Source organism: Theropithecus gelada, chromosome 1 (assembly GCF_003255815.1).
Source record: "Theropithecus gelada isolate Dixy chromosome 1, Tgel_1.0, whole genome shotgun sequence".
Lineage (NCBI taxonomy): Eukaryota > Metazoa > Chordata > Mammalia > Primates > Cercopithecidae > Theropithecus > Theropithecus gelada.
In genome coordinates, this window is record NC_037668.1 from 9142746 (window position 1) to 9162071 (window position 19326).

The window sequence follows — 19326 nt, forward strand, 5'->3', positions numbered from 1 at the left end:
CTTTTGCAGGTTGAGTTGGAACGTGAAGGAAGGAATACCTAAGTGATCCTAGGGGAGTTGGGGAAGGCTTCACAGAGGAGGTGGTGCTGCAGCTGCCTCTTGCGAGAGGGTGAAGAGATTGATGAGAGGGTATTCCAGGTGATGGAGGCATGAAAGCAGAGGCCATGAAGCACTAGAGAGCATGGCATTTCCAGAAAGTGAAGAGATGTTTGTTTTGTGGGATAGAAGCATCAGAGAGTGGGAGAACAGTCGGAGATGCAGCTAAAGTAGTAGCCATGAGCCAGATCATGAATGGTCTTGTATGTCTTTTATTCATTCATTCATTCAACAAATATTTATTGAACAACTACTATTTTACCAGGTCCTGTTCTAGGCACTGCCATTCAGCAATGGACAGAACAAAAATCACTACTCATATAGAACTTACATTCTACTAGGGGGAAAAAAAATAGTAAAAACATAAATGTTCATAAAGTATTTTAGTAATAATGGATAAGGAGAAAATTTGGCAGGAGCAAGAATGGGGATGTGCCACTTTAGGGTGGTCAGGAAAGGCCACATTAAGAGGGGACATTAGAATACAGATCTGAAGCTGGTGAAGGAACCAGTGGGATGAATGTCTGAGAGTGTCCTGGACTGAGGAAATGTGCAAGGGCCTTGAGGTTGCAGTGGGTGAAACCTTGGGAGCAGAGCATGGCTGGAGTATAGTGAAGGAAGAGGAATAGACAGGAGATCCAAGAAACAAAAAAGGCCAGGTCCTGTAAGGATTGCCTCTGTAAGGATTTCAGCTTTCATCTGAATGAGATGGGAAGGGATTGGAGACCTCTGACCAGAGTAAGATATAACCCAACTTAAATTTTTCAAAGATCACTTAGCTGTGTTGAGAGTAGAGAACAAGAATGGAAGCCAGGAGACCAGTAAGGGACATTGCAGTAATGCAGATGAGAGGGGTGCTGGCCTGGGCCGGGGTGACAGCGATGGGGGAGGCTGATAGGTTGATTTTGTCCTATAGGTGATAAGGAGCCATTAGAGACTTTTGATCAGTGAAGTGACATTGGATTTGTATGTGGAAAATATGATTTTGGCAGCCCTGTGGAAGGATTAGAGAGTCCAGACAAGGAGATGAATCAGTTTCTAAAGCTCTCATCACTAAGGATAAAGATAGAGACCTTACAAGGATGCAGTCTCATGCTTGTGGATAGGTTGTCCACCCTGGCCAGCTTCTTGACAACAGATAGGAATGGAAAAGATGAGCACATTAGGAAATTCCTCTGTAAACCTAGCCGAGGAAGCAAGGTGAATGATTATGATCAGGTTTATCTTAGAGGTGGCCTGCCCAGCACATAACCGCAGCCCCTTGCCACAGGCCAGGGATCGTGAGTGTTGTAAGTGCATTTCCTCATTTAATCCTTACCACAGCCCTCAGGGAGTGTGGTGACCATGGTCTTCATTTCACACATGAGGAAACTGAGGCACAAGAGGGTTAAGCACAAGGCTGTTTTGCCTCTAAAGAGTCTCCACCATGATGCTTTCTTCTAGAAGATCTCTTTGGGAGATTCAGAATTGTCTGGTTGTCTCAAGAATTAAATGTAAAAAAGTGATCACCTCATTTCTTTGTGAACTGTGGTAATGATGGCTTCAGAGAATTAGTCACTGCTGGGTAGTGATATATTATTTCAATGTTCTTTGAGTTGCCAGTGACAGAAATTACCTTTACTTTAAGAAACGTAAGTAGGCTGGGCTTGGTGGCTGTAATGCTATAATCCCAGCACTCTGGGAGGCCAAGGTGTATTAGTCCGTTTTCACGTTGCTGATAAAGACATACCCAAGACTGGGCAATTTACAAAAGAAAGAGGTTTAATGGACTTATAGTTCTATGTGGCTGGGGAAGCCTCACAATCATGGTGCAAGGCAAGGAGGAGCAAGTGACATCTTACGTGGATGGTGGCAGACAAAGAGAGGAGCACTTGTGCAGGGAAACTCCCCTTTTTATAACCGTCAGATCTCATGAGAGTACTCATTATCATGAGAACAGCACGGGAAAGACCTGCCCCCATGATTCAGTTACCTCCTGCTGGGTCCCTCCCACAACGTGGGAATTCAAGATGAGATTTGGGTGGGGACGTAGCCAAACCATATCATTCTGCCCCTGGCCCCTTCCAAATCTCATGTCCTCACATTTCAAAACCAATCGTGCCTTCCCAACAGTCCCCCAAAGTCTTAACTCATTTCAACATTAACTCACAATTCCACAGTTCAAAGTCTCATTTGAGACAAGGCAAGTCCCTTCTGCCTATGGGCCTGTAAAATCAAATGCAGGTTAGTTACTTCCTAGATACAATGTGGGTACAGGCATTCGGTGAATACAGCTATTCCAAATGGGAGAATTTGGCTAAAACAAAGGGGCTACAGGCCCCATGCAACTCTAAAATCCAGTATGGTAGTCAAATCTTAAAACTCCAGAATGAACTCCGTTGACTCCATGTCTCACATCCAGGTCACGCTAATGCAAGAGGTGGGTTCCGATGGTCTTGGGCAGCTCTGCCCCTGAGGTTTTGCAGGGTACTGCCTCCCTCCCGGCTGCTTTCACAGGCTGGCATTGAGTGTCACTGGCTTCTGCAGGTGAATGGTACAAGCTGTTGGTGGATCTACCGTTCTGGGGTCTGGAGGATGGTGGCCCTCTTCTCACAGCTCCACTAGGCCATGCCCCAGTAGGGACTCTTGTGTGGGGGTACTGGCCCCACATTTCCTTTTCCGCACTGCCCTAGCAGAGGTTCTCCATGAGAGCCCCGCCCCTGCAGCAAACTTACGCCTTTCATCCAGGTGTTTCCATACATCTGAAATTGAGGAGGAGTTTCCGAAACCCTAATTCTTGACTTCTGTGCACTCACAGGCTTGACACCACGTGGAAGCTGCCAAGGCTTGGGGCTTGCACCCTCTGAAGCCGTGTCCCAAGCACTGCATTGGCCCCTTTCAGCCATGGCTGGAGCAGTACCAAGTCCCTAGGCTGCACACAGCACAGGGACCCTGGGCCCGGCCCATGAAACCACTTTTTCTACTCTGGTTTGTAATGGGAGGGGCTGCCATGAAGACCTCTGACATGCCCTGGAGACATTTTCCCCATTGTCTGAGGGATTAACATTAGGCTGCTCGTTACTTATTGCAGATTTCTACAGCTGGCTTGAATTTCTTCTCAGAAAATGGATTTTTCTTTTCTATTACATTGTCAGGTAAATTTTCCAAACTTTTATGCTCTGCTTCCCTTATAAAACTGAATGCCTTTAATAGCACCCAAGCCACCTCTTGAATGCTTTGCTGCTTAGAAATTTCTTCCACCAGATACCCTAAATCATCTCTCTCAAGTTCAAAGTCCCACAGGTCTCTAGGGCAGGGGCAAAATGCTGCCATTCTCTTTGCTAAAACATAACGAGAGTCGCCTTTGCTCCAGTTCCCAACAAGTTCCTAATCTCCATCTGCGACCACCTCACCTGGGACCTTATTGTCCATATCGTTATCAGGCTTTTGGTCAAAGCCGTTCAACAAGTCTCTAGGAAGTTCCAAACTTTCCCACATTTTCCTGTCTTCTTCCGAGCCCTCCAAACTGTTCAACCTCTGCCTGTTATCCAGTTCCAAAATTGCTTCCACATTTTTGGGTATCTTTTCAGCAACACCCCACTCTACTGGTGCCAATTTACTGTATCAGTCCATTTTCATTGCTTCCGTTAAAGACATACTCAAGACTGGGCAATTTACAAAAGAAAGGTTTAATTGGACTTACAGTCCACATGGCTGGGGAAGCCTCACAATCATGGCGGAAGGCAAGGAGGAGCAAGTCCCACCTTACGTGGATGGCGGCAGGCAAAGAGAAAAGGGCTTCTGTAGGGAAACTCCCCTTTTTATAACCATCAGATCTCGTGAGACTTATTCATTATCATGAGAACAGCACGAAAAAGACCTGCCCCCATGATTCAGTTACCTCCCACTGGGTCCCTCCCACAACACATGGGAATTCAAGACGAGATTTGGGTGGGGACATAGCCAAACCATATCACAAGGCCAAGATTTTGAGACCGACCTAGCAAGACCCCATCTCTACAAAAAATTTTTAAAGACTAGCTGGGCATGGTGTTATGGCGCCTTTAGTCCCAGCTGCCCAAGAAGCTGAGGTAGGAAGATCGTTTGAGTCCAGGAGTTGAGTGAGCTACAGTTGTGCCACTACACTCCAGCCTGGGTGACAGAGTGGGACTCTGTTTCAAAACAAACAAAAATTTTAGAAAACAAACATAAGTGGGGATGAATGGAATTGCAATAAACTAAAATGTCCAGGGAAAGGGGTGTGGGGTTGTGTGTATGTGTGGGTGTACATTCTTGCACAAGAGAGTGCGTGTTCGATTGCGTTGGGAATGGTATAGAAGGCATGACTGGATCCAACAGCTCAGATGCTGCCATTCGGCAGTGACTGGGGTGGCTTTCTGACCTCTGTCGTTCAGGTGCTGGGTCCTGGGCCTGGGTCTCTTCTCCTATGGATGACTTCTCCTCATGGTCAGGAGACCCACCTATGTGCAGTTTAGAGTACATCATCTTTATATTACCTTGATTCCACTGGAAGCTAAAGCCTCTAAGAAGCTTCAGCAAAAAAGAGCCAGGAGAATTCTGATTTACCTGGTTTTAGCCCCAGTGCCCATATGTGGGACTGGGGGTACTTGTCAGCCTCATCTAAGACAGTTAAAGCTGGGCAGCCACTGCGGGTCTGCCTCATGGTTGCCAGAATTAACAGGTGTGAGGTCAGGGTGTCATCCTGAGCCACTGAGTTGCCTTAGAAGTAGCATGGGCTAGGTGGGCTGGCTCATGCCTATAATCTCAGCACCGTGGGAGGCCAAGGTTGGAGGATTGCTTGAACCTGGGAGTTTGAGACCAGCCTGGGCGAAATAGCGAGACCCCATCTCTACGAAAAAGTGGAAAAATAGCTGGGTGTGGTGGTGTGCACCTGTGGTCCCAGCTACTCATGAGGCTGAGGTGGGAGGATCGCATTAGCTCAGAAGGTTGAGGCTGCAGGGAGCTGTGATCATGCCACTGCACTCCAGCCTGGGCAACAAAAAAAAAGAAAAAAAAAAAAAAAAGGAAGGAAGGAAGAAGGGAAGAGAAAGGAAGGGAGTAAAAGAAGGGGGAAAGAAAGAAAGAAGGGAAGAAAAGGAAGGAAGGGAAGATAGATGGAAGGAAAGAAAGAAGTATCACATTCCAGCACTACTCCTCAACAGTATGTGGGGTTGGTTCAATCATTCTCTGCAGAAAGATATGTGACCCATAGTTCTTCTAAGTTGCCAGCACCCATAACTTTATTTTATTTTTAGGGAGAGTAATGTGATTTAGGGTTCAGCAACTTTTCTTTGAGCTGGAGTTCAGTCTGGACCTGCCCCCCAGATGGGCTGGGAGGGGAAGGCAGTCAGTTAGCCCCTTCTCAGAACGCACACTCTTCCCCATCACCTTTTTTCTTACATGGATACTTCCTGTTTCGCTTCTCAAAGTAAATAATAATAGGTGGAGAAAACGAGATAGCTTTAACACGGTGATCTTTTTTTTTTAACCGTGACTCAAATTAAGGTATAAGGTTTTCATCATCTTCTGGTACACACATACTTTTGTTAACTTAACAAAATGTAATGAAACAATATTTATCTCTTACTAAATGCAATGTACTAATATTTAGTATTTTCTATTTGGTTTAATTTTGTCTTTAAAAACATGCACATGCTGGTCACGACTACTATAAATTCATTTCACAAGCCACTAAAGGGTGGCAACCCAGAATTTGAAAACATGAATTAAACCCGTGAAAAAACAGTGGCAGTAGTAGATTAGTTTGCTAGAGCTGCCGCAACAAAGTACCATGAACCAGGTTGCTTAAACAGACATTTATTGCCTCACAATGCCAGAAGTCTAAGATCAAGGTGTTGGGGGCGGTTCCTGCAGAGGGCTGACAGGGAGAATCTGTTCCATGCTTCTCCCTTAGCTTCTGGTGGCTTGCTGGCAATTTGTGGCGCTCCTTGGCTTGTAGCCATATCTGCTTAATCTCTGCCTTATCTTCATGTGGCTTTCTCCCTGTGGGCATGTGTGTGTCCAAATTACCCACTTTTTAAGGATACAGTCATATTGGATTAGGGGCTCACCCTATTCCAGTATGACCTCATCACAACTAATTCTATCTGTGACAACCCTGCTGCCAAATATGGTCGCATTCTGGGGTACTGGGGGCTAGAAGTTTCACATAGGAATTTTGGATGGGGACACAGTTCAACCTATAAAAAATGATAAACATACAATATTAATAAAAGGTTCCCGTTTCCTGGAGCCCTTATTACATGGCAGACTCTCACCTAGACATTTTATTTCATTAACTCAGTGAAGCCTTCTTGTCCCAATTCATAGTGGCAGAAGTCAAAGGTAAGAGAGGTCTCAGATTGAAACTTAGGTCTCCTTGATTTCAGACGTACTTTCTCTTTTATATATTGTTGCAAGAACATCAAGAAGGAGCCATATGTGTTTATTTGGTGCAATTGAAATGCTAAACAGGTAGTAAATACACTGCAAAATCATGCTGAAGTTGATTGCAGTGGAGACATCTTAAAGGACTCACAGGTGCCAGTCGTAGGGTCCCTACCAGAGAGGCCTGGGAATTGCACACTCTTAGGGAAGGAAAAGCTAGTGAAGTCTTGTCTGTGTCCACTGGGCTTATCCCTGGCAACCAGCTGCTGCATTCCTAAGAACACCCAGCAACCAGCCTGCCTCTCTCCCTTTGTGCTTCCCCATCCTCATTCTGAATTTAGATCAGAACAAAGAGTAGAGAAGGAAATGAGCCAGAAAATAGAAAATTAATACTTGGTAAAATCATCATATTTTAAAATTAATTTATAGGCAATGTCAGATAACAGGAGTTAAATCATTTTATCAGCAGGCTGCTCTAGGATTTAAAAATTGGCATCCGTCATTGTAAATCAGGTCTCAGGAGCCCCAGGGAATAATGGTCTCTAGGGATGAGGGCTGATATAGGGTGGGCAGAAATGTAAACACTTGACTAGCTGTGCGCTTTTCTTTCACACAAAACCTAAAATATTTTTACATCACATCGAGTGGTTAGGGTGTGTTAAATAGTAACTGGAGGGAAGAAACTATTGAGGTTTACGGTCAACCTGCTTTTAATGCTTATCTTCCTCCCTCTTAGTCCTGGGAAACTGGTTGTGTGAGAGGTGCTCATTTTGAGGTTGCATTCCTGGCTCATTATTTAAGGGACAGGCTTAACCTTCTGCATAGACACATTTTCCCTGGTGGTTTGGCTATCATGTTTCTGCCATGCCTGTGAGCAGGAGCATCCACAGGTTTGCCACATTTGTCCTGAGAAGACTTTCTGTGATTAAAGACCTGCCTTTCATCTCTTATCATTGCAGCTCTTTGTCGAGGCCGTGTGGTGAGAGTCCCCACAGGGACCCTGGTTCGAGTGGTGGGCACTGAGCTGGTCATCCCCTGCAACGTCAGTGACTATGATGGCCCCAGTGAGCAAAACTTTGACTGGAGCTTCTCATCTTTGGGGAGCAGCTTTGTGGAGCTTGCAAGCACCTGGGAGGTGGGGTTCCCAGCCCAGCTGTACCAGGAGCGGCTGCAGAGGGGCGAGATCCTGTTAAGGCGGACTGCCAACGACGCCGTGGAGCTCCACATAAAGAACGTCCAGCCTTCAGACCAAGGCCACTACAAATGTTCAACCCCCAGCACAGATGCCACTGTCCAGGGAAACTATGAGGACACAGTGCAGGTTAAAGGTACAGTCCTCACATGGGCTTGTTATGCCAGGGGCCACACCTTTCTCTGCCCCTGGGCTGTGGTTGACTTTGTCAAGAGACTTAATTTCTCTGAGGCTCTCCTCCCTCCTCTGTCCAGGGGAATAATCATGACTTACCTGATTAAAGGCAGGGATGGGCCAGATGACCTTAGATGGCCCTTTCTCTTCACTCCAGTATGGTTCTGAGCCACCCTATGCCCAGTGAGGTGGAGGCAGCATGATGCAGTGGTGGAGAGCTGGCTCTGGAGTGAGGTTGCCTGTGCTTGTTTAGTCCAGTTGCTGGCTCTACTACTTGTCAGCTGCATGGCTGTGGGCATGTTACATGCCTCAGCTTCCTCCTCTAACCTTAAAGGTTGTGAGGACAGGTGAGTTACCAGGTGTAAAGCCTTAGAGCAGTGCCATGGTAAGCATTCAGTGGTTAGTGACAGGAAGGGGATGGTCATGTTAATGATGCTCAGGTTTGTGGGAATAACAGGCACTTCAAAGTTCATGTCTTTCTCTGTGACTTTCATGATTTAAAAGTACGTGTTTGTACCAGAAGTTGTATGTGTTATATGTAGAGAAAGAAGATGTGGTCTCTACTAGCTTATTGACCTAGCTTTGCAAATAATTACACCTTATGTACCTGGAATGTTTTGGGATTTGTTTTGGGGGTTTTGTTTGTTTGTTTCATTTTCCAAGTCCTTTTAGATGTACTCACACATTCAATTCTCTGAACCCAATCAAAATAGGGCAGAATATTTCCCTAATTTATACATGAGAAAATGGAAGAGCATAGGTTAATTACTTGCCTAAAATCACACAGCTAATTAGTAAACGAGCAAGAACAAATCATTTTAATTTGGGGCTAAGAAAATAGAAACATTATAATTTGTTGTTATTGTTACTTAATTGTGCATTTATTTGTACCCTGCCTTGTTCCCAAAAGGATTTATGTCTGGGTCAGAATGTATGTAATTATCAGAAAGTAGAAAATGCACATGGTGATATAAAAAGCGAGGGTTGATTGAGGCATTCATTCCCTCATGACTTGTACAACCCTACCATAGCTCAGAGACTGTTCCCTCACTAGACTCATCAGGGGATAAAACTGCCATGTCCATTAAAGAAGTAATGAAACACCCAACCTACCTCTTTATTCCTATAGAAAATCCCGGACATGTTTTTTAGAAAAAGACACTCTGGTATTGGAGCTAAATAATGCCACATGCCACCTTTTCGTTAAGCCAGACGCACCCTTGTATCCCCTTGGAGTCTCCTCTTGAGTGGGAGGGATGGTAAGGGGAGAATTCCCCTACCCCCATCCCACTTCCTCCAGTGTCTTTCAGCCTCTTCTGCTGTCTGTGGAAGGCAGGAGACACAAGAGGAGGCCTTTCTTGGGTGAGGAAAGCAATGGATGACCATGAGAGAGACTGACTGCTGCCCAGGTGGAGCCTCTGATGGTTGCCATGTGTGGTCCAGGGTCTGCCTGGCCTGCAGCTTCATGGCTCTTGAAACCATTCATCTGTGCTCTGAGAGATGAGCTGGCCTTGAGAACTGAGTCATATTAGCCAGACTCACAGACTGATATATATATACTAGAAGGTCATTATATTTATTTTGCAGTAGAGATGGGTCTTCGGGATGCGTCCTCCTAAAAATGTAGCAGCTTTTAAATGTTATCTAGAATAGCCCCTTCTCAAGGACACTGAATTAGTTTCTGAGTGTGGAATTGGGGGAAAAAAACCAAAGAGATGATGAATAGTGGTGTTGGAGGGTCCTCTTAGCCAGCTCATCGACAAGCCTGATAGATGTTTCCTGCTCCTTGGTAGTGGCCCCCTTTCTGGTTACCAGAGTAGCAGTATCCATCGCTTACTGCTTTTTTCCTGAATACACCAGCGATACTTACTTGATCACCGCCCCCTTTTTCTAGACTGTAGAAGTGCCTGGGCCGGTTCCTATCATGTGGATATGCTGTGTTCACCCTGGACATTCTTGGTCATTCCCCAGGCTGCAAGCCACAGGCAGCTCATGCCATCCTTTCTCCCCGGTGGATCTTGCTACTTTAAGTCTAGAAGGTCACTTTATCTGCAGATTCTGCGGGCTCCCTACCCTAGCCCTAGTCCTAACCAAAGAAATGTTTGACAGTCATACCCAATGTTTTATCATGACTGCTGAGTGCCAGGCACGGTCCTGGGAACTTGCCCTGTTTAACTTAACTCTCGTGCCAACTCTATGACAAAGGTCCAGCTGTCATACCCCTTTTAGGAAACTGAGGCACAGAGGGGTAAAGTAACTTTCCTTAAGGGTGGCAGAAGCACATCCCATCCCCAAGGCACGACTCCCACAGGGAGTTTTCACCATCCACTTCTAGCATGGGGTTTTTTGGTACCTTTATTTTTCTTTTTCAAGTCAGAAAGTCAATTGAGATTACAGATAAATCCAAATGGGAAAACGTGCCCATCCGGGCCCTGGAATGGGGGAGGAAGGAGGAAATTGTGGTTGCAGCGGTGGACTGGCCCTTGCTGGCTGGGGTCGGTGTGGATGGGCTGCTGACCCAGCTTTGTGTCTCCGCAGTGCTGGCCGACTCCCTGCACGTGGGACCCAGCGCGCGTCCCCCGCCGAGCCTGAGCCTGCGGGAGGGGGAGCCCTTCGAGCTGCGCTGCACCGCCTCCTCCGCCTCGCCGCTGCACACGCACCTGGCGCTGCTGTGGGAGCTGCACCGCGGCCCGGCCCGGCGGAACGTGCTCGCCCTGACCCACGAGGGCAGGTTCCACCCGGGCCTGGGGTATGAGCAGCGCTACCACAGTGGGGACGTGCGCCTCGACACTGTGGGCAGTGACGCCTACCGCCTCTCCGTGTCCCGGGCTCTGTCCGCCGACCAGGGCTCCTACAGGTGTATCGTCAGCGAGTGGATCGCCGAGCAGGGCAACTGGCAGGAAATCCAAGAAAAGGCCGTAGAAGTTGCCACCGTGGTGATCCAGCCGACAGGTGAGCTGGAAACGATGCATTATAGGTGCTGTTATTTTGTGACTAATGATAGTGGTATAAAGAACTGGGCCAGGGAGCCCCATGGCCTTCTGACAACTGTTTCTGCTTCCCATGTGAGGCCTTATTTTTAGGGGAGAAGGGAGTAGGGTGTTGAGAGGCTGGAGGTGTGTATGGGGGTGCATTTGTTTTGTGCTGAGGATGCCTGTTTTGCTTCGCAGCTGTTTTTATCTAAATTCATGTCCGTGGAAAACCACAGCCTGCACGTAACACGAAGGCAGATCTTTCATTCAGAGTTTAGGTGCCGCAGTCCCTCAGCCAGATTAGGTGGGGCTTGGTGTTCAGTGGGGCTTTGGGGTGAAGGTGCCACACCCTGCCCCCTAAGCTTTATCGGATTTGGTGTTTCCTGAGTCCTTGGACCTGCCTTTCTCTGCAGCTGTTGGGGTGTGTGCCTGGCTCATCCCAAAACCTTTCATCTAACTTGTATCCTGTAGGCCTGCCCTTCGGTCCCCTCAGATGTGCCTTTCCTGGTAGTGGAAGGAGCTCTCCAGAGCAGGGCCACTTGCTTTCCTGTGTCATACAGACCACAGGAGCATCCAGTCATGGGGTCTATACAAGAAGCCCTTTGTCCTGTCATCTGTGAATCAGCTTTTTTTTTTTGTTTCCCAACCATCTACTGCAGTTATAGAAGTAATTAAGAAAATACAAAATGCGTTTTAGAAAACACATAAAAATAAAAGGAAAATATGCTATTGTTGACTCATTGTCCAGCCAGCATCAATGGAGAACCTACTGTGTGCTCAGCTCTGTTCTGGGCCCTTAGGTCAGAGGTATTTGAGGCTTGTTCCCATGGACTGTGGAGCTTCAGGCTTCACAGAGACAGTGTATAGAGACCAAGGCAGGGCAATGTCATTGCTCAGGATGAATGGATATCCTTGGTTTTCTGCGAGTCTGACATCTTCAGATCTCAGAGTACTTTGCTGCTGTTGCTGCTGCCTTCTGTTTTTTAAACTGGGAAGACCTTGGTGGACTCATTTCCTGAGCATGAATGTGAATATGTGGCATCTCTGTTGTTCAGACGGGAAGGAAAGCAGGAAACAATATGCAGGGGGAATATTTTGTCTCTGAAGCTGCATTGTCCTGAGCTCTTTACTCTGCACTTATACCACAGCACAGAACCTGGATTTGGAAAAGTGGGTGGTGTAAAAGCAGGTCTGAAGTTCTTGAGTGACTGTGGCCATCGAGGAAAGGAGCTGCTCATTACCGGTCAATCTGGGCTCCAGTGGCTGCAGAAATCGCTTTCCAGATGGACTTAGGTTACCTTCCTGATCAGAAGTGATTGCTCTGGAATCTGCCCTAAGAAACCTCTGTATATTAAACTTGCATCAAACAACTCTTTTAATGAGGCAGAAGAGTTAAGAGTTTCAGCTTTGTAGAAAGTTACACTTTTATGAAAGAATATGAATTGTAAAGACATTTCTTTGTTTCAAACACACCACAAGACCTGTAATATCTACCTAAGAGACTTGAACACTCTGAACTTATTAGGCAGGTAATATCTGGCTCTCAGATGAAACAGCGTTCGTAATCTTTCCGTGCCATGAGACTTTTCGACAGCCTTTTGAAACCTGCAGACCTTTTCTCAGAATTACCATGTTTTAATTCATAAAATACAGTACACAAAATGACAAAGGAAAATAATTATATAGAAAGTTATCAAAATGCTTGTAAAGCAAATTGGTTTTGTAGTAATATTATGTAGCTTTATTAGTGCATTGATAATAAGATAGTGGCAGGCTTAATGACAACTGTACTTTCTGAATAGTAATGAGTATACATGATATTTCAGGATGTCTGCAGCAACTGTAATGTGATGGGAAGGTATCTGTGATTTCTATTTGGGGTAGTCCCAGACACAGGCAATACTATACTGGTTTGTTGCTTACTTTCACAGTGGGAGGAGATGCTATATTTCAGGTGCAGATTAATAAAAACAAAGATGGAGTTTTTTCCCATCCAAGTTCATAGACTCTCTGAATTCTCTTTGTGGACCCCAGGCTAAGAACCGCCACACTAGGCTTATGGTCCTTCTCTTCTTGTGCACACCTGCACTATCCGTAGCTGGCTGCTTATATATTCTTATCACATTGTTATGATAAATGGCACAGAGTGAAGCTGTGCTACCCATGTGGCAGTGAGCCTCCTCTCCAGCCCCTCCTCCCTGTCATGGGAGTGGTCTGGTTACTGCAAACTTTGTGTCTGATTTATGGATTTAGTTATATTCACGGACAGAGAACCTGCCCCACCACAGGCTTTGTCTGAGGTCCCTTCTTTCATTACAAATACTTAGAACTGGTCCTTTATTTTCCTTTAACCTACTCCATCCTATCTCCCAGCAGTAAACTCCCAAATCCAGAATGTGTGGGACCTCTGGTTAGTGATGTGACAAGATATTGAGCCACTTACACAGAGAAAATTACAAAGTGAACTACACAGCTGAAGAGACATCCCTGCCAATATTTTCTGAACCTGAGACTCTGTTTTCTCCATCCAAAGAGTCCACAGCTGCTTGTTAAGTACTTCTTCACTGACCCGACTCCCTCCTGAGTCGTCTTTTACTTCCAGTAGCTGAAGTCCTGGCAGAGGTGACTGCAGCAGGATTCCAGGGTTTCTGGCCACAAGCTTTGACTGTAGAATGGTTCAAACTGCAGAGCCTGGCTAAGGGCAGCAGTTTCCATACTTAGTCCTCTCAAATGATACCCTCAGGTTACTTTTGGCCCCTTTAAAGAGGTGAGGGAGAGAAAGAATAAGACTAGGTGGAAGGAGAAAATGAACTTTTAAATTCCCTTTTCTAATACTGTGCCCACCTCATTTTCTGTCTTCTGTCTAGATGGATCTTGAACTTGACTTGAAATATTTGTTTGAAATATTGTCAGGCTTTGGACATATTCATATGAAAGTAATTTACGCCAAAGAGCATGGGCTTTGGAGTTGGTCTTTTCTGAATTGGGTCCCTGAACTTACTGGGGCCAGTGCAATGCTGTTGATGCCAGCGACTTGCTAGAAGGCCAGGGCCGTGCCTCTGCTTGAATCCCCTGGGAGGTGCTTGGTACTTGTCATCTAAGTAATTGTTCCCGGGCATTTCACAAGTTGATGTTTTTCTACTCAGATTACAGATGCTCTTTTAAAATCTTCTGAATAGAATAAAATGTTTCCACGTGAAAGCTTTGACAGGGGAATGCTGGAACTAGATCTGTCTTGAATCTGTGACACTAAATACTTCATCTAAATATAGTCTGCTTTTAATTATCCACACAAATGAGAAAGGACAGTAGTGCAGATAATCGAAAAATCATCGTATTTTAGTTTTAGGATATGTTTTATGATTGGCTTTTATGTGGGTATAGCTAAGAAATAAATGATACTCTCAGTACATTACATTTTGAAGACTTGACTCAAGGAAAATTGTCTGGTTTCACTTTCCTGGCCCTTCTGTTAGGATTTTTCCCATTTATCCCTTAGACAGTTTCACCCTCACTTCTGCTGCCCTATTCCCTAGCCCCCAGTTAACAATATGTACCAGTCAGAACCAAACCTTCCTTTTCTGTAAAATCACCCAAGTTTCATCATGCACATGGAGAATGTATAATTTTAGTTTTATAGTCTTTTTTTTTTTTTTTTTTTTGAGACAGAGTCTCTGTCACACCCAGGCTGGAGTGCACTGGCGTGATCTCGGCTCACTGCAAGCTCTGCCTCCCAGGTTCACGCCATTCTCCTGCCTCAGCCTCCTGAGTAGCTGGGACTACAGGCGCCCGCCACCAAGCCCAGCTAATTTTTTGTATTTTTTTTAGTAGAGACAAGGTTTCACCATGTTAGCCAAGATGGTCTCGATCTCCTGACCTCGTGATCCACCCGTCTCGGCCTCCCAAAGTGCTGGGATTACAGGCGTGAGCCACCGCGCCCGGCTAGTTTTGTAGTCTTCAGTAGACTGCTTATCAAAAGATAGCGTAACAGTGAAGAGCAGAGTTTCTTTATTATTATTATTATTATTATTATTATTATTATACTTTAAGTTCTAGGGTACATGTGCATAACGTGCAGGTTGGAGCGGAGTTTCTAAAGGCAGATAGCCTGGATTTGGATTCCATCTGTGCCACCTATCAGCTGTGTGACCTTGGGCAAGTTACTTAACTTCTCTGTGCTTCAATTTCCTCATAGTAAAATTAGGATAATAGTAGTACCTATCTCTTAGGGTTCTTTTGAGGATTATTATATGTAAAACACTCAAAACACTGCCTGGCATATATAGCAGGTATATATAAATGTTTGTGGCTATTGTTTTTATAAAATAAAAAGAAATGTGGTATGTTCTGTTAATTTATTCATTAAATAATTCTCAAGCACTTACAACTGTACAAAGCCTTCTAACTTTAATACTGTAAATAAGAACTTAAAAGGAGATGCTCTAAAGAGGGTGGAGAATAGAAGGGGCAAACATAATCGATTACCTAGATGTATTTGTTTTTCATTTTCAAGTTCTGCGAGCAGCTGTGCCCAAGAATGTGTCTGTGGCTGAAGGAAAGGAACTGGACCTGACCTGTAACATCACAACAGACCGAGCAGATGACGTCCGGCCCGAGGTGACATGGTCCTTCAGCAGGACACCTGACAGCACCCTACCTGGCTCCCACGTGTTGGCGCGGCTTGACCGTGATTCCCTGGTGCACAGCTCGCCTCACATTGCTTTGAGTCATGTGGATGCACGCTCCTACCATTTATTGGTTCGGGATGTTAGCAAAGAAAACTCTGGCTACTATTTCTGCCACGTGTCCCTGTGGGCACCCGGACACAACAGGAGCTGGCACAAAGTGGCAGAGGCCGTGTCTTCCCCAGCTGGTGTGGGTGTGACCTGGCTAGGTGAGTGGTTTGGAGAATGACTCTTAACCTCTCCAGCTTAACCCCTCCTCGGAGTTATCTGAAGGAGTTATCTCAGGAGGCTCTGCACTTTGCATTATTTTGACATTATTTCTGTTGGTTCATGCATACTTTGGCCCAGATAGATCCCAAGCTGGGGATGAAATAGAATCTGGCAGGCAAGGGAAATGTTTAGATAATGTGGCCTCAGTTGTCTCAATACCCTCATTTGAGAGTATATAGTTTCCTTTTGTTGTCGACATTTGCAGGGTCAGGGCACTGCTGAATGGCTCTTTGAAATGAATCTTTGTTGGAGGGAGAACGCTGCCATTCTTCGTTTGTTTCTCTTAGACTCCTAGGTGCTCCCTGGCAGGAGCTGGTGCTTTTCCAAAGCCCAGTGCAGAAAGAGAATTCCTTCAGTTATTGGAAAGCGTGTTTTTTTTTTTTTTTTTTTTTTCACGTCACACCCTGGAATCCCACAATATATCTTTATATACCAGTTACAACTAAAGGGCCCGCCTGCTTCTGTTGGCTTGTTTTGTGGGTGCTCTCACTCCGGATTATAATTTCCCCAGTGGAAGAGCAGCGTGGCTCTCAAATGTTGACCACCTTGCCACCCATTTTATAACAACCTGCTGTATATGTGAAGATCTTTGGCATGTCCTCTTATTTTATACTAAGCTCCTCTTCCCCTACCTCTTTTTTCCCTAAATGTTTGCCCTCCCGGCAAAATGTACACTAACTTTTCCTAATTTTTGTTATGCCTTATAATTGCAAGTAATCAAAGGAGGGATGAGGTCAAGCTGGGTGTGGAAAGCTTTGCTCCCCACCTCCATTATTACAGAGATGGGACAGGCCTACCATCACATTCTCCCCCGTTTTGCTCTCTCTACTGTCCATGAGTGCCTGAGCCCTGATGAAGGCATTTGGCATTGCTCTGATTATTAGCAGGCAAAACAGATCTTTAAAGGCCAGGAAACCGTTTCCTCCTTTGTCTGATCCTTCTGCTATGACCTTCAACTCATACTTATCTCTTCCTTATCTCTGCATGGAAATCTGCTTTTGGGTTAGTGGCATATTCACTCTCTTTATTCTCCCCCCTAATAAGCCTTTATTTGGCAAAGATGGGGAGTTGGCCAGTGGAGACAGCGGGGGCAGGGAGAAGAGCAATGAGAGTAAGCAGAAGGGACAATCCGATTCCGATGGAGACGAGGCAGGGTGTTCATCAGCCCTGTTAGCAAAGTGATCCTTTGATATCTGAAAAGAAAGAAGCGGGGTTTATCTGGTGAGCTTTTTATTCCTGCCGTCTGAACCCCGTGCAAGAGAGTCACTATGAAGTACTGAACTGGAACAATGTTGGCCCAGCTAGAACTCTCCTTAGCAACCTTCAAAATAAAACAGATGTTGTCAGCACCAAAAGAAGATTTTTCATCTCTGGAGCTGAATTTGTCTCACAGCTCTGATCCTTGGTGTATTGTATGGTGCTGTCAAATCCCAGCACTGGCTCTCCGTACCCGCTCCCCCTTCAACTTCTGAATCCCAGCTCGAGGACTTTTTTTTTTTTTTTTTTTTTTCATTGAAAGTGCTGCTTGCACTCCAATTTGAGGCTTCTTTGAAGTACTTGTGCATTGATCCCGGCATACCCGGGGGGAAATGCAGGGACTGTCAGACAACAGGAGGGGAGCTCTGGGAGAAATGGGCTCCTTTAACTGGAAGGGATTTGTTGGTAGCTGTGTTCTCCAGAGGGTGAAAAGAAATAAAGCGACTAAATTGTGGAAGAGGCTCAGTTATTATCCAAAGGATCCTGTCATTTGTTTTCCTATGGAGTGCCACTGCCATTGTGAAAGTCATCAGTGTGCTTTTCCCTGACTGATGCTAACAGATATAGAACCTGCATCTTCCCCGGTGCTTTGCACGTAATAAGCACTCAATAAATATTAGCTGAGTGGGTAAATAAACCAGTACCCACACATGAATCTTGTTAAAATTTGTGCATAGGAGAATTAGAATTGCTAGGAAAGCAGTAATGTTCAACTCCTAGGATATTCAGAGATATTTGCCCCTGAGTAAACCTAACGAAAGTGCGAGTGGTATGAAAAACAATTGCGTTCTTCTTTTGTGTTCCTCTTAAATCTTCTCCTCCTTCACTGTGCCTATGACTCAGACCACTGCAGCTGCTTGGACGCTTGTCAGGAGCGGGTAGGGCATGAGCACAGCAGCAGGTCCTTCTCAAAGAATTCCCCGCTGGACTCTGTCCAGAAGCCAGTGAGCCTGGCGTGACACTCCATGGTTGTCTCTAGATACGTAACGTGCACGTATATGCATATGGATACCGTACCACATACAACTTGGGACAAATATAAGGTAATTGAGAAGTGACCAAAAAAGATAGACAACCTGCCAAGCACTCTGTTTATATAGATGGTCTCAGGTCGTGTAACTCTGGACTGTTGTCACAGAAAAGTTCTCGAGAGGGCTGGTTTGCCACACAGGTAAGATGCAAAACTCAGTTTTGCCACTTGGCAGATTAAAATGAGTAATTACGGCCGGGCGCAGTGGCTCAAGCCTGTAATCCCAGCACTTTGGGAGGCTGAGACGGGCAGATCACGAGGTCAGGAGATCGAGACCATCCTGGCTAACCCGGTGAAACCCCGTCTCTACTAAAAAATACAAAATAGCCGGGCGAGGTGGCGGGCGCCTGTAGTCCCAGCTACTGGGGAGGCTGAGGCAGGAGAATGGCGTGAACCCAGGAGGCGGAGCTTGCAGTGAGCTGAGATCCGGCCACCATACTCCAGCCTGGGCGACAGAGCGAGACTCCGTCTCAAAAAAAAAAAAAAAAGTAATTACCATTTATTATCTACTGTGTGCCAGGCACTGGACTAAGGACCTTATATGCATTAAATGTTCAATGTGAAAATATTTTTGGCCTTGGAACTCAGCTTCACTCCTGAAACTCCAGAGCATAGTCCTAAGAGCTGGGTAGTTCTTGGCTTCATTTGCTTGGGGCTTGTGTACTGAGCTAGGTGAGGGGGTTGAAGCTGATTGGGGTCTTCTAGAATTCCACTGTGCTAAGCAGGAAGAGAGGGCGATGACGTGAATGGGTCTGGCAAGTCCAGAGCACTTGCAGCCATTGAGAGGATCATGATAATTTTTTAGAGGGTGAGAAAAAACCTCTTTTACTTAGAGTGTATGTCCTACTTTGAAGGGAAAGAAAAAAGATTTAAGTTGGCTTGCAAAATGAAGTACAATTTAAAGCAGGAAACATAAAAATCAAGATCAAAAGGGTAAAAGAAGAATAGATATTGCAAGGTGGTTGGTATGAATTAGTTATTATATTTGAGCACTGAAATTGCCTCTGAAATTCTGAAGAGTTGAGACAAAAAAAAAAAAAAAAAAAAAAAGATGTGATTATACAGTTCTCCTCTGAGGAAGGAAAACATAAACTCTCTCAGAGAGACAAACTTTCTCTTGGCACTGAATTTATCATGTGCTCTTTCATTCTGGGGCATTGGAAAACATAATGGACAGGGCTTTCAACTGTTCTTTTACAAAGGGCCCTAAATGATTGTTTAAATGGATGTTTCTTATATCCACCCTCTATAAAAGCTGAGGAC

General features: G+C 45.4%; 1 protein-coding gene across 1 annotated transcript in view; it reads left to right on the top strand.

Moving 5' to 3' along the window:
- The window catches only part of PTGFRN (prostaglandin F2 receptor inhibitor), a 77728-nt gene that overhangs the window by 27066 nt on the left and 31336 nt on the right, over nt 1–19326 (top strand). Inside the window, exons 2-4 of the mRNA XM_025386965.1 lie at nt 7443–7811; nt 10388–10801; nt 15335–15715. Of these exons, the coding sequence (XP_025242750.1) occupies nt 7443–7811; nt 10388–10801; nt 15335–15715 (1164 nt within the window). The remainder of the gene's footprint in view (nt 1–7442; nt 7812–10387; nt 10802–15334; nt 15716–19326) is intronic.